This window comes from Panthera uncia (assembly GCF_023721935.1).
Source record: "Panthera uncia isolate 11264 chromosome C1 unlocalized genomic scaffold, Puncia_PCG_1.0 HiC_scaffold_4, whole genome shotgun sequence".
Classification (NCBI taxonomy): Eukaryota; Metazoa; Chordata; class Mammalia; order Carnivora; family Felidae; genus Panthera; species Panthera uncia.
The window spans coordinates 34,759,875-34,775,939 of NW_026057585.1; the positions used below are offsets into that span (position 1 = coordinate 34,759,875).

At 44.1% G+C, this 16,065-nt stretch overlaps 1 protein-coding gene across 2 annotated transcripts in view; it reads left to right on the plus strand.

Annotated features, from left to right (window-relative positions):
* The first annotated feature begins 13,377 nt into the window (after nt 1-13,377).
* Nucleotides 13,378-16,065, plus strand: part of CTBS (chitobiase) — a 41,624-nt gene continuing 38,936 nt past the window's right edge. The window contains exon 1 of one of the 2 annotated variants that reach the window (XM_049616905.1): nt 13,378-13,818. In XM_049616905.1, coding sequence (XP_049472862.1) covers nt 13,651-13,818 — 168 coding nt within the window. In that variant the 5' untranslated portion in view covers nt 13,378-13,650. Of the gene's footprint in view, nt 13,819-14,694; nt 15,031-16,065 lie in introns of those variants that run through there. The other variant, XM_049616904.1, reaches the window with a different exon arrangement.

Consider the following 16,065-nt stretch of genomic DNA (forward strand, 5'->3'; position numbering starts at 1 on the left):
TTACAGATTCCTTTTAAGAATTTGATAAAAGCTTCTAACCAAAAGAATGCTCTGTGTACATAAATACATAAATCTTACACACAATTTATTTGTGTACTTCCAAAGAACCCCAGTGTAATGCTCCTGTCTTCATGCATTTTGTCTGATTTATCTTCATAATATTTCTTTGAAGTTGGTAGGGGTGGAAATGAAGAGTGATGAGTTCATTTGCCCAGAATACATAATGGTAGCAATTGCATAATTGATTAGGATGGCATAAATAATGTCACCTGGCCATCCGGAGTGACTACTGGAAATTGAAGTGCTATTTTAAGGGAACTTGCTTTTATTATGAGGTACTATCTTTTATTTTTTTATTTTTATTTTTTATGTTTTATTTCTTTTTGAAAGAGAGAGAGAAAGACAGAGTGGGAGTGGGGGAGGGGCAGAGAGAGGGAGACACAGAATCCAAAGCAGACTCCAGGCTCAGAGCTGTCTGTCAGCACAGAGCCTGATGTGGGGCTCGAACCCACGGACGTGAGGTCATGACCTGAGCCGAAGTCAGACGCTTAACTGACTGAGCCACCCAGGCGTCCCCATGAGGTAATATCTTAAACATTTAATCAAGTCCTGGAATCTTCTGCAGTTTCATCTGGTCTACACCATGTTGGGAATCATCATAGTCATTCTTGTGTTCATTACTCACCATTGCAAACAGACAATTGGATGGGTTTTAAGCTAGCCTGAGACCCAATAATTACCTAAAATTCTATCCTTTCAGTTGTATATTATGTAAGAGCTGGACTCCAAACACAGACATTAACAATGAGATTCTCTGAACTTTCTCATGTTTCTGCTAATGGAGGGTGGGGTGCAGTAGAGGAGGCTAACAAAAACCAGTTACTCTGTATTTGCAGTACATTTGGAAAGCCAGTTTCTTTTCCTAATTTTTTCTTGCCCATGTGAATAGTTTAATGCATCTCTATTTCCTGGAGACAAACCAGGCCAATGGAAGCAAGTCAGGTCTTCTCTAAAAGGAGGGATTAAGTTTGTAGTTTCCAGTGTCTCTTCTGTTCTAACATCCCATGGTTGTCTGAAGCTGTCTTGGAGACTCTGGGGACGCAGAAAAAGGCCAAGCAGGATTAAACATGTTCTTCAGATAATCAACTGTTTTTACTTTAGCAATTAAATATGAAAAACTTCTGGGGTACTGGGTGGCTCAGTCAGTTAAGCATCCGACTCTTGCTTTTGGCTCAGGTCATGATCTCAAGGTTCCTGAATTTGAGCCCCACCTTGGGCTCTGTGTTGGCAGTGTGGAGCCTGCTTGGAATCCTCTCTCTCCCTTTCTCTCCGCCCCTCCTTTGCTCTCTCTCTCTCTCTCTCAAAATAAGTAAATAAACTTAATATAAATAAGTAAATAAATAAATAAATAAATAAATAAATAAGAAAAACTTCCGTTCTCAATCTCTTGCCAAGTTTCACAAGAACAGTGAGAGACTTATTTCTAACAATGTTGTAGACAAGTAGAGGTTTGAGAAATGAAATACTAAGCCTTATATAATGACACATATTTCAGGAAGAGAAATGGGATATTCTGAAACAAAATATCCATGTGAATGACTTTCCAAGGGCAAAAATATAAAGAACCTCTTCACCAGCATCAGAATATTTATTGGGCAGGAGTCGACAATGTTATAAGCATCTTGGGAGGTAAGTGTGACTTGAAAAAAACAGCAAGATCATCAATGAGTACAGCACCATCAAGCTTCTTTTCTCTAGGAGTTAATTCTACTTGGTTAAAAGTTTCATCTCGGATATAATTCTGAATGCTGCCGGGAACAACAGAAGTTTTCTTTCCTAAGCCCAAGTCTTCTAAATTCCTGGAGACAGAATTAATATACAAAGTACATTGTACACCTGTGTGTTTGTGGGGGTGGGGTAGGGGAGGGGGGCCGGGGGCTGGGGAGTAAAGCTTGTTCACTCACATGTACCAGATATCTGAGTTAATTCTCTGTAGGTCCTGTGACTTACTTTGTAACAGTAAACAAATTACACTTAAGAATGGGAAAATCTTAGATGAGATAATGGAATTATCTGGAGCTTTGGCTAAACAGCTTGAAAGGTTTTATTAGAGCTGTTTTAGAGATAGCTTACCCCTATCTTCGTGCCAGTGCACATACACGTAAGATAAGGAGCTTGAAAAAACAGGGAGAGAGCCCCTGAGTATACACCAAACCCAAAACAAGGAAAGATATCCCCAACAAAGGGGTAAGTCCCGCACAGGCTGTGATGGCTCCTTATCTTCACGTGAAGGAATGCTCCGGGCCCATGGTACTCTTCAGCAGCTGTGCAAGGGTCAACAAACTGCTGCCTTTCCCAACACAGATCTATCTCTTCCTAGCGGTGTTGGCCAAGTTATTGAACCTTGCTGAGTTGTTTCCTCATCTGTAAAATAGGAGATAGAAATAATAATGTCAATAAGAATACCTACTTTGTACAGTTTAAGGATTAAACATGATAATGAATATACGGGGGGGAAATACATCAGTATTATGCCTAGCACGTAAGTGCTCAGTAAATGGTATCAAAAAGTCAAGGAACCGAACTTCAGTCTGCCCATGGTACTGTGTTCCCTGGGTGGGAAGGAAGTGGAGACATTCAGTTACCCATTTCAGAAACATTAATTGAATGTCTTTTATGTATCAGACACTATTCCAAGTGACAAGACTTCAGACATGAATAAGAAGAATCTCTTCTGATGGTTAAGTTAAGCCACTCACCAAATAAATGTAATGTTGGGGTTGATGAATGCTTGAAGAAAAATGAGGCCAAGTAGGGTGATTTCATGTGAGAAAGAGTATTAAAGAGAGGCTGATCAGGAGAACTATGTGGAGGTAACAGATGAGCAGAGACCTGAAACAAGTGGTGGGAAAAGCCTCGAGAAGCTTGAGGAAGAGTGTTCTAAGCAGAGGGACCGGTGACTGCAAAGGCCCTGAGGGAAGAACAAGGTAGGATGTCAAAGAGTGGGAAGAAGCCACTCAGCAAGAAAGACTGAAGGCCAATGACAAGCAAAACCCAGCAGTCTAGAGCATTAGAGGTCCTGGTAAAGACTTTGGGTTTAACTTGGAATGTGTTGGATAATAATACAAAGAATATGACTTACAATTTTGAAAGATAATTCTGGCTGCTTTCGAGGGGACAAGAACAAAAGCGTTCAAATAGGGGCTATTGCAGCACGTTTGGAAAGAGTTGATGCTTATTTGGACTACGGTATGATGGAGGAGGTGAGAAATGTTTAGGGGGAGAGCTTGAAGTTGATGGGTTAGACATGGTATGTGGGAGAGAGAAGGGGCTTTGCCTGAACAGTCTGGTGACTGGCTAGGGGATTACTGAGATGGGGAACATTGGAGAAGGAACAGGTGTGGGGGGAGGGGGGAATCAGGAGCTCATCTTCCACAGGGTGAGTTTGAGATGCCCATTTAATGCCCAAATGGCAGTACGAAGTGGGCCATTAAAAGTGCAAATCTGGAGCTCAAGTGAGAGATTAGAGTGAAGATATAAAGCTGGGAATCATAAGCATATAGATTGTATTTAAAGTCATGGGATTGATTGAAATTATTCAAAAAGTGAGCATGGATTAAGAAGAAAAGAGGTCAAAGAGGGAGCCCTGGGACACTCCAGCACAGGGATCAGGAAGATGAGGGCATCCTGCAAAGAAGGCAGGGAAGGAATAGCCACATCCCCACTTGACGATAGAGATACTGAGCCTTGGAATGGGCTCCTTTCTGGCCCACAAGTCCCCCCACTTTCATCCCAACCTTAAGCCCAGTGCAGCCTTCTCTTCAGCCAGCAATGCATTTAAAGGGATTAATCCAGAATCAGTTTAGGACATTGTAACACTCTACACATATTCATTAAATAGTATGTACAAGTGGATGAATAGATGACTATTGACAGATTTTATTTTATTCCTCCTTAAATACTTATTTATAAATATTTACTTGCATTTGATTTTTCTCCCTGGAGAAAAGATTGCACTTGCTTTGTTTTAAGGTCTATCAGAGAAAATTTTTGCTGAAGCCAGAAATCTTTTCTGTTAGCTTTGATGGCATAAACCTTGGAGAACTTTTATAAAGTAATAATGAAAACATTTGTTCTTAAAGAAAGGGATATGCAAATTTTAAATCTTACAATTTCACTGGATAAGATATTAGAGGTACCATCTATTAATATTCATTTACTGATTTCATTATGAAACCAAAACTTATGTAATGCTTATTTGTACAAAGCATACGATTAGCTGCGTGTAGGATATGGTAATTGATACTCCAGTAAGAACAGTAATGAAAATTAGTAGTGATATGTGTCAGGTCCAAAGGCTTTTACATGCATTTAGTTTTGTTTTGTTTTTTAATTTTTTTCAATGTTTATTATTGAGAGACAAAGAAAGACAGAGCATGAGCATGGGAGGGGCAGAGAGAGGAGGAGACACAGACTCTGAAGCAGGCTCCAGGCTCTGAGCTGCCAGCACAGAGTCCGACGTGGGACTCGAACTCACACAAACTGGGGAGATCATGACCTGAGCCCAAGTCGGACGCTCAACCGACTGAGCCACCCAGGCGCCCTGCATTTCATTTTTGTTCATGATTCCCAAGGCATCCTGTGAGAATCATACTGTTATTACCTGTTTTGTACAAAATCAAAATTCTAAGAGTTAAATAACATTCTCGTAATCAAATGATTAGAATTGAGCAGACTTGAACCCAGCTCTGTGTGTTGACAGAGCTTGAACTTTTTTTTTTTTAATGTTTTCAATGTTTATTGATTTTTGAGAGAGAGAGAGAGAGAGAGCACGAGAGAGCACAAGCCACGAGCAGAGGAAGGGCAGAGAGAGAGGGAGACACAGAACTCGAAGCAGGCTCCAGGCTCTGAGCTGTCAGCACAGAGCAGGAGGCGGAGCTCAACCCCACAAACCGTGAGATCACGACCTGAGCCGGAGACACCCAGGCGCCCCAACTGAGCTTGAGCTCTTAATCACTCTACTCTGGGACCCCTTTTCACTAATCAACATCATCATCTTATTCATAGCTTAAAACTGAAAACATCATTAACAAGCTTGACCAACATAAATAAGCATGTGTCTCCAAACAAACAAAAATACATAACAGTGAAATTCTGAAATCCACATTGAAGCAAGAGGAAAAACCCATTCACGTTTCTATAAAAAATGGTAACATTTTCTGTAACATCTCCTGGAAAGCGCAAGCCCCAAACTGGAACTTGGGTGTCCCAGCAAAGCGCAAGGGCAACGCAGAGGCTGCAGGGAGGCGCCCCAGCAAGGACCCTGGTAGCCACTGTCCTGGCGGGAAGCGCCGTGGAGGCCTCGGCAGCAAGAGCGGAAGCAAACACACTTGGCAGAAAGCAAAACCCAACACAGATGGTCTTGGGCTATACGAGCAGTGGTACCAGAGCCCCGATAGCGGCGGTGCAGCCTCGGCGACATTATGCACGGAGCCAAAGGAGCAAAAACCCTAAGGGACAGAGAGAGAGGAGGAAGAGGAAATTCCCTGGCATCTTCACAAAGGCAAGGGACTAACGTTGGTAGTAATCATGCCACCAAATTCAAGGACTGAACTTCAGATATCTATTTGGAATATGCTTAAGAGACACAATGATCTGAATCTGTGACTGATCATCCGCTGGATGTGTTTTAATAGGATCATACATACTAAAGTGCATTGTATACAGCAACATGGCAACTGAAAATACTTATACTATTGCTATTGATTATATGATAATGATCACAAATATTATTAGTAAATAAATGGGTGATTTTAAAAACTCCATACCAAAGAGGCTTTTGTTATTTTGCCATTATTAATTCAATCTGTAATTTAAATGGCCCTATTTTCTATGTTTTTCTGTGGATAGTCACCATATAGTAAGGTTCTTACGTTGCCAGGATGACCAACTGGTTGTTATCTGATAAATCTGAGCTCAAGGACGTTAATCATTCTGTTTATGATTCCATTACTTCATTTGCCCAGGCCCTTTGCTTTCCCATAGTAATTCTTCCTGTCTTCAGAATTCTTAACGTGATCATTTTAATTGTTCCCCATTACTTCCTATTTTAAATTTTGTTAGATGGCATTTAATAAGGCTTCAGTTTTGATTATAGAATGGACGCTTTTTAAAAATTTTACGTGGCTCTGTTTCTTCACTTAAAATCACAGCAGTAGGGTTCTGTTTCCCATCAAAAGGTATCTATCCTACATAGCTTATTTCCCTTGGTTCAAAGATTCCACTGGAGAGCCACCAATTAATTTCAGATTGTCCCACACATATAAGGTAGGTCTTACTCCTCTACCAATTCTGAAAGAACACATCTTCCAATTGTGTGAATTTCAATCCTGAAAGAACACATCTTCCATTGATGAAGAAAAAAAATCTCTAACTAGGGTTGCCCAGGCAATAGAGATGGGATTTAAGGAATGTACAATTATGGCCACGGCTGTCTGGTTCTCGTTCATACTAGAACAACTCATGGTACTTTTTTTTCTTGCACTGGAAAGGAATATTAAAAAAAAAAAAAAAAAAAAGCTAAGAGCCAGGGTTAGATAACTTGTGATTTTAATCAGAATTTTCAACTATAAAAAATAAGAACTTGAAGATTGGGGTTTGAAACAAAAACAGTTATGACATAATATTGCAAAATATTCTTATCGCTTAGTAAAGGCAAACTGTAAATTATAAACCTTTTTCCACACATTTGATCTTGTATCAAGTCAAAGCCCAATTATTTCTGAGGAGTGGGTCTTCTTTCAAAATAAGAGATTGTACTCTCAAAGCTTTAAAAACACCCCCCTCCCTGACACGTACACATAAACTGTCAAAGAAACATTTGCAGAGAGTCAGAGACATTTCTGTAAATGCTATGAGAAGATTGTGCATCCTAGTGTCTTCTTGACACGTATTCTGCTTGCTTTGGGATTCAAAAACGAGAGATGTGAAAAGCAAGGAGAGGCAAAGCAGCAATAATAGCAGCAGCCCCCAAAGGAGCAGCAGCCGCAGTGACACCTCTGTCCCTGTTGGTCTCCACTGTTTGGCAGCTGCTAAGTGGACACCTTTTTGGTGGCTGTCCATGCATGCAGACAGAGCCTTTTTTTTTTTTTTTAAGTTTATTTATTTATTTTGAGAGAGGGGGCAAGGGAGAGAGAGAGAAAGAGCAGGGGAGGGGCAGAGAGAGAGGGAGAATCCCAAGCAGGCTCTAAGCCATCAGCGTAGAGCCCAATATGGGCTCAAATTCACCAATCGTGAGATCATGACCTGAGCCAAAACCAGGAGTCATGCTTAACTGACTCGCCACCCGGGTGCCCCTGAGAAGCCATTTTAAAAAGTCAGGCTTTACAGGTTGTCACGTTTTTCCTAAACTTCTCTCATTGGAGTACACGAGGACACATTGCTTCTGAGTCTCTGCATTCAAGATGGACTGGCTCAAATAAGGTAGGATTTTAAGAGATGAATGTAAAATTCTTTTTCATGAAACAAACTGACTGCATGGATAAAAGATGAAAGAGACCTGGCTGAACAATATTTCCTGTCAGACATAGCAAGGAGTTTTAGTTGATCATGAATTCATTATGAGCCAAGAGGTATATCACTGCCTAGAAAGCTAAGACATGGTTAATGCCCAGAAAGCGTTAAGGCATGTCAGCCCATACGAGGTAACAATTTTGCTATATGCTGCATTGGCCAGACCATGCCCGACCTGGAATGTACAGATTAGCTTTGCACCACATCCTTCAAGTTCATCACAAAAGGTTATGGGTGATGGGGTACCTGGGTGGCTCAGTTGGTTGAGCATCCAACTCGGCTCAGGTCGTGATTTCGCGGTTTGTGAGTTCGAGCCCTGCATGGAACTCTGTGCTGATGGCTCAGAGCCTGGAGCCTGCTTCAGATCCTGTGCCTCCCTTTCTCTCTGCCCCTCCCCCACTCATGCTTTGTCTCTCTCTCTCTGTCTCTCTCTCTCTCAAAAATAAAAATAAAAAATAAAACATTAAAAAGAGGTTATGAGTGAGATGGCAAGAAGTCTGGAAACTATGTTATAGGAGGAACAGTTGAGGGAATTTGATTTATTTAGCCCCAAAAAGGAAAGCTTTGGAAAGCAGAAGAGGAGGAGATACTGGTTGTTCATCTTCGATGCCTGAAGAGTACCTTGTGGAAAAGCTATCATAGTTGCTCTGGAGGTTCCCAAGGGAAAACCTAGGAACAGTTAGGGTCATAGTAGACAATTTCCAGCTCAAGGTTAAGAAGCTTTTTGTAATTACTATTTCCTTAAAGTATGCTGGGCTGCTTACTCAATGGGGTGGTCACCTTGTTATATCTGGAAGATCCCAGTAAAGGCTGAACGCTTTCGCTTATAGGAGGGGAAGATGGATGTAAGATGGGACTCTGAGAGTTTCTATTCAAAGTGTGGAAAGGATGGCTCATGGAGAGTTTGGAAGCCATCCTGGCCCACGCTGCACCCTCTCGTGGTGGAGTCTTAGACTGTGTCACCCTAATGGTGACCCTGTTTTTTCCATCGCTGCGAACCAGACTGTGGTCTTGTTATCTAATTTAAATTACCATCTACCAAAATCACATTGCTATGGTTGTTGAAAACGGCCCTAGGAGGCTGTGTTCCTCCATCTGAACTGACGATTCTTGCTCAAAGGTGGTGAGGGATGAGGCTCCCAGGCATCTGACCAGCCTGAGCCTTGTTCTTCTTGGGGATGGAGACTGAATAGCATGGTTAAGATCCTGCCTTTGGAGCTACACTAAGTTCAAATCCTAGCTCCACACATTACTATCTGTATGAAACTGTTTAACTTCTGGTGCCCCTTCATCTGTAAACTAGAGATGACACTAGTTTGAGTCTGTCTCGTGGGTTGTTGTGAGAATTAAATGAGCAAAGGGGTATTACCTACTGTGAACAGAGCCCACTGCTACTTTCATATTTAATTTTTAACCCGTATACCTCAGGCTGACACCTGCATTGAAATGTTTGCTCGAGCTAGCCTCAAAAATGATTTCAGTACGTGGAAACGCCACTTAGATTCAACCCTAAGGTGTCATCCCACCAAGCTGTAATCAGTTCTTGAAAAACAAATTGGGTTTAGAAGACCACCTAAATATTCAAGTTCCAAAGGACAGGATCTATTGAGGCAGTGGTTCTCAGAGTGTGGTCCTTACATTGGCCGCCATCAGCCCCAGCTGGTGCCTCGGTCCTCTCAGGCTGCTATAACAGAGGTAGCAAGGACTGCGTGGCTTAAACAACAAACACGTATTTTTTACAGTTCTGGAGGCTGGGAAGTCCAAGAGCAAGTCCCTGGCAGATTTGGTGTCTGGTGAGAGCCCACTTCTTAGCTCAAAGATGGCTCTCTTCTCATTGTGTCCTCACAAGGCAGCAGGAAGGTGATGGAACTCTCTAGAGTCCTTTTTATAAGGGCACCAATTTTATTCAGGAGGATGCCTACTTCATGACCTGATTACCTCTCAAAGTCCCCGGCTCCTAGTGCCATCTCCTATTTTCTGTACCCCTCTTAGTCTTTCATGGCTTGCTTCCTTGTTTTGGTAAAACACATTCTCTAGTGGTTGCTTGAGCAAGACTGTATGATAGGTAAATATTTTGACGTTTGAAATGACTTTCCCACTTGACTAATAATTTTAGGTGGAAACCATACTCTTTTAGAATTTCAAATGCATTCCTTCATTGTCTTTGAGCTTCAAGCGTTGCTGTTGAGAAATCTGATGATATTCTGATTCTTGATCTTTTGTGACTTGTTTTTTTTTTTTCTCTAGAAGCTTTTAGGATCTATTCTTGGCCTTTTCATTCCGAAACCTCAAGTGCTTCAGTCCTGGAAGTTTTTCTTGAATTACTTAATTGATGATTTCTTATCTGCTGGACTGCTCTCCCAATTTTCTTATCTTTCTCCTGGAAGGACATTAGAGAATTTACCCACTCCAGAGAATGAAACCTCCAGACTTCAGTCGAGATGGGAGAGAGATAGTTGCCTAGAGACATAAGCCTGGAGAAATGATCTGCTTATTAAGCAGCTTTCACCATATTCCCCTTATTTTCAGACAGCCTCTCCCTATTCCCCCTTTACTCTAATTCTTGAGGTACCTCTTGCAGTTCTGGAACATTTTAAGGATTCTGTGGTTTAAACTGGGTTGTTTCTCAGCTTTCCATACTTTTGGGGTTTGGGGTACTTACCTCTCATGCTTTCCAGCTTCCAAAACGAGGTTGCTGTCATCTTGTCCTTGTGGGCTTAAGTTTTTACTGGAGTTTAAGCATGAGAGGAAGCAAAATTAGATGCTTGTATTCAGAACAAATATCTGTATCTTAAAAATCTTTTAGCCATTCACTGGGGGACATGATCAAAAAAGATGTTAACTGCCAGTTGACCCATGAGCTGGACCCAGGTGATTGGAGGCTCCTCACCCGTGCCCCTGTCCTTGGAATACAGGTTCCGCTTGCCTTTCCTGCTCCCAGAGGCTGCTCCAAGGACATAACCTTGAGGTGGTGATGTGGTGGTAAAAACATCTGCACGGTATTATGTGCAGGGAGAGAGAGGGAGGCACAGAATCTGAAGCAGACGTAGAGGGCAGCCACAGGGATCCATTCGTCTTGCTGCTGTCCAAGAGGAGCCTCGTATGTAAGTTCTCTTTGCTGTTCTTAAAACTGCCACCTAGCAACCTGGAGTGGCTGCCTCTGTCTTTGGTCTCTCCCTGCCCTCTGTGCATGGGGGCCGGTTTCAGAGCACCCCAGGAGAGCTCCTGAGACATGAACCTACAGTTGGTGGCAGCCCTCACTGTTTTCCATGTCCCAGCTCATGAGGCACTGACAACCCCCTCTGGTAATCCGGAAGCTGATGCCCCCTTGTTTCAGGTACAAGCTTTAGCTAAAGACCCTGCAGTAGATACAGCAGACTGGGTGCACAGAAAGAATGGCCATCACGAGGCCCAGGTGGGATGGTGTATTGCCAAAGATGCCAAAATTGCCTTTGAAGTACAGTGACATTGCTAATGAAGTGACAGGCTATCCCGTGTGTTCTAAACACCCAAGGCAACTGCTGAAAGAATCTGGGGCCATTCACTGGAGTTCCCAACCAGTGAGAGACTGGCCAGTTGATCGTATTGGTCCCCTCCAAGTGAGGGTTCTAAATATGCCCTGGTTTCTGTGGACGCAGCATCTGGCCTGACCCAAGCCATCCCCTGCAGCAATGCAAAACAGGCTGCCACCATAAGGAGATTAGATTAGAGAGAGTGAGTGCCATTTATGGACACCTTCATCAGATAGCAACTGGGGTCGGGCGTGGTGGTCACATTTCAAAGGTCATGCTGTATAAGACTGGGCAAAAAAAAAATGACATTAAATGGAGGTTTCATCTCCTCTATAATCCACCAGCGGCAGGGTTGGTAGAAAGAAAACATATTAAGACAGCATGTTAAATTGTTAACAGATAAAACCAGGTGGAATAATACATTTGGATACTCAGTGAGCAGGGCCAGTTGCCCCATATGCCAGACTGGGGACCCCTGGCAAGGCCCCCAACACGAAAAATGTGTGGAAATGACGGGAAACAGCCGTTGCCCCAGCTCTCCACTGTGGATCAATATGCTATATGCTGAGAATGCCAAGCCCCGTCACACCTGGGAAAGGAATGATTTACTGGAAACTGCAACAGGGCATACCGCCAGGGCTGGTGAGTTCCTTCAAATTCCTGGGTGGGGAGAAACTGCCCAGTCTCCACCGGGGTCCCCTTGTCTTGCCGCAAGCCGGACCTGTTGAAATGTACTGTGTCTGAAACAGAACGTACAGCCTGAGAGAGAAGAGAAGATGGGGGTTCCTCTTCTGGCAAATCCTGTCCTCGGTCTATCTCGTCACACCTCACAGTACTGCCCCCCAGGGCCAACATGTGTAGTGTGCACAACTAAGTCAGGTTCCTAAAGCTGCCAACCTCCCTCTCCTCAAGGCCAGGTAGACACTGTCTTTCACTGGTATGATTATTTGGCTACTGTCTTTGCTCCCTCCATAGGCCTGGAGGATGGTATAGCATACACAGAAGTCCTTACTAAATTCAGTCAGCACGCCCTGAACGATAGCCAAAAAACCAAAACCAAAACCAAAAAAAAACCTGTCCTTACTGAACACTGAAATGACTCTAGTGAGAAAAACTGTCTTCTTTTTAAAAAAAATTTTTTTAGTGTTTATTACTTATTTTTGAGAGAGAGACAGAGTGAGAGCAGGGGAGGGGCAGGGAGAGAGAGGGAGGAACAGAATCTGAAGCAGTCTCCAGGCTCTGAGCTGTCAGCACAGAGCCCGACACGGGACTCAAACTCACGAACCGTGAGATCATAACCCAAGCCGAAGTTGGACGCTTAACTGACTGAGTCACCCCAAGCAAAACTATCTTCTAAAATAGGATGTCCTTGGACATTATTACTACCTCACAAGGAGGTGCCTTGTGAGGCACCAAAATGTTCTGAGCTCATACCTTATGAGTATGCTAATGTAGATCTTTATCGAATCACATGAGGACACAGGTGAAAATGCCCTGAGTGATCCAACCCCAGGCTAGAAGATTGACTAAATCAATGGCTTGGATCCTAGGGCTCTTAATAGAAAGAGGTGTCACTAATTTGGGGAATTATTGTCTTAATCTGTGTTTTCTCTAACAGGTGCCTGTATTGTTGCTGTGGCATCCTCCTCCAATGCAGCAGATAGCCATCAAAAGAGCCACCTCCACGTTAATGAAACCCCTTGCTGACCCTTCAGGCATGTGAGATTGTAAGAGCCTGTTACTGAGGGTGGCGCATTGGGGAATGTCATCAAAAAGACATGCCCGCCTGCCCGTTGACCTGTGAGCACTCTGAGGCTCCTCACCCGTGCCCCTGTCCTTGGAATACAGGTTCCGCTTGCCTTTCCTGCTCCCAGAGGCTGCTCCAAGGACATAACCTTGAGGTGGTGATGTGGTGGTAAAAACATCTGCACGGTATTATGTGCCTGAGCCCAGTTAGGGCCTCTTGATAAGCTTTTTAAGACGTGGAGGGCAGCCACAGGGATCCCTTCGTCTTGCCGCTGTCCAAGAGGAGCCTCGTATGTAAGTTCCCTTTGCTGTTTTGTTAAAACTGCCACCTAGCAACCTGGAGTGGCTGCCTCTGTCTTTGGTCTCTCCCTGCCCTCTGTGAATGGGGGCCGGTTTCAGAGCACCACAGGAGAGCTCCCTAACCCGCACCATTCCAACCATGTTGCTCAGTCATCTCTTTCAAAGCCCCCTGCTTCTCATTTGGGGGACTGCTTCCACGTTTATACTGCACGAGGAGTACAAAGGCCACGACACAAAGACAGGTGTAGAGTGCTGAGGGGGTGTCTGTGAGTTTGCGGGAGTGATGATATTTACTTGATTGAGTCAGCAGGTCTGCTGGGGGCATGAGGCACTGGCTTGCCAAGGGAGATGTTCACCACGGCCTTTCTCCTTCACCCGACCTTCATGTCCCCAGTGGCCCAGACTGCTCAGCCCCTCCCACACCATCACCTCTGCCCTGAGGCAGGGTCTGCCTTGCTGAGAGGCTGGACCTGAGCCACCAGTTGGAGGAACATACTCCTGCCGGGCAGTGACTGCCGTCATGGCCCTGCCGCTGCTCTGTCGCCTGTGCCTCCTCGCCCGCCGGCCACGTGGCATTCCTGGGCTCGCTCTGCTGCTGCTGCTGGTGCTGCCACTCTGGGCAGGGGCCCGCTGCCCTTGCCAGGATCCAGCGTTGTGCCAACCCATCCGCCACCACCCTGACTTCGAGGTCAGTGCCTCTCCCCTGCCCCTCCATGTCCGGTCCTCGTGGCCCTGTAAGAAAAGCAAAACTGAGCCCTAAGAAGAGGTGGTGTGGGTGTAGTCACCCACCTTGACCACTCCCTGAGGGCCTGCCTTCAGCCGATGATGAGGAAACTCGGAGAGGTTGAGTAACCTCCCAGGTCTCACAGTTAGTGCCTGCCCGAAAGAGGCAGGCAGGCATTCAAACCCAGGTCTGACCTCAAATGCAAATTTGTTTCATTGCCCTGCTGTGCCCCTTGGGTGGCACTCTGGGCACACTAGCAAGGAAGTAGGATGATGAGGTATTTCCCAAGCAGCACGTTCCATCGTTTTGCAAGAAAATGAATATTTAGTTTGAAAGAATCTCAGACCTACAACAGTACATTGGAAGGCAGGATGTTCTGCTTACCTTTGCTTTTCCCTATCTACCAGCCCTTTCTGTTAGGTACCTCAAAACAACCCAAGAAGGGCGGTAAAAATCGGTCTTTAATTTTTCCTTTCGCCCACCTAACAATGTCTAAGGCTTTTGGGAACTAATCAAACACCCTTTGGCGGGCAGGATGAAAACCACGTGACACCTAGAGTTTGATGACTCCTGGTTCAACTCCTGTTGAACGAGGAAAGACTTAGTCCTGTGAAAATCAGAAGGAAACCTCCTTTGGAATGGAGTCAGGAGGCCAAGCAGGGGGAGCTCTCACACTGACCACTCCTTATCAACGAGGAGAGCTGGGGCACCTCGCCTGTGGATACCACTCTACTACCCTAGCAGGGGGAAGAAAGGCTTTCTTCCTCCCTGGCAACAGCCCAGCCAATGAGACGTCGTTACAACTTAGCCAATGAAAGGCCACTATACTTCAGACTCCTAGTTTACTCCGATTGACTGTTTTTAACAGCCTTCCTAACTTCTCCTTTTCCTCCATAAAAGAGTACTTTTTTTCTCCTTTGTTCTGTGGATCTGCCTATGGTTTTGCTGTAGCCTGTTTGTCCTGGTTTGCAATTCTCTGCTATTCCCGAAAAAACACTTTTTTTTTTTTTTGCTGGTAAAATAGCTGGCAGTTTTATTTTCAAGGTTAATATTACTTAGTGAGCAGAAGTGGGATCTAGAGAAGACCCCCAACAGCTCTGAAGGTGGTGAGCAAATGGGTGCTGGTACCCAGAGAGCCTGGGTTCACTGCTTTCTCGCCCACCCTGGGGTTTGAGGGTAAGTTTTATCCTGGATTTCGAGCTCCATGCTTTGTGTTTGAATTCTCCAGGCATTATTTGGGATTTGTTTTAAGGCCTTGGCTTTTGTTTGTTTGTCTTTTTTTTTTTTTTTTTTTCTTTGTATGAGAATACTCATTTGGCCTTTGGTGGGACTCCTGTTTGGAACCAGACTGTTTCTACTGGAACTGTGCTGGCCTTTGGTTTGATTCCTTTTGGAACCAGGCTGTATCTATTAAAACTGCTGTTTAGAAATTTTTCTCTTTGCTCTAGAGAAAAACCTCCATGAAATGGGATTCCAGTCATCAGAATGCTTTGAGGGTGCCCCCCGCCCCCCACCAGACTCTGGCTGGTTTTGTTTTAAAACAATGGTCCCTCCCTGCACGCATTTATAACTAAATGGACTGACTTAACCAAAATTTAGAACATCAATGGCTGTTATGGGGAATTTCTATCTCCCCAAACTGGTTTTACTCAAAATTAAATTAGAAAGCTGAGGCTCTAAAACAAAGCAAAAAACTGAATGCGATGCTTATATTAAATTGTACCCTGAGGCTCCCAGATATTTTCAGGATTCTAAGTTTGCCTCTTTGCAAGATACTATTTCTAATCTGAGGCAAACCAACAATTGAAAGGAATCAAAATGGCTTCTGAGGCCCCTTTCCCCTCCCTCTTTGCAGACAGGAATCTCTCTCCCCTCCTTCCTCTCCTGAGCCTGTTAAAACCTTCCTCTTTAAAGTGAAGTCTTTTGAGGATCTAAAAAAAACCCAAGTTTCTTATTTTCCCTGGACTAAGACCGAATTGTGTGTGAGTCATGAAGTTTCCTAAAGTGACTGACGACCCCCATAAATTTGCTGAAGAATTTAGCATCGTTTTTCAGACTTAACTTCATTTCTCAGATTTATATTAGTTCACCTGCTTGGTGGTGAGGACCAGGCCAAAGATTGGATGAAACTAGCCCCGAGGTAACATCCTGAAGGGGATTTAGAGAAACCCCTAACTTTTGGCAACAGGGTAGAACACTCACTGGAAATCT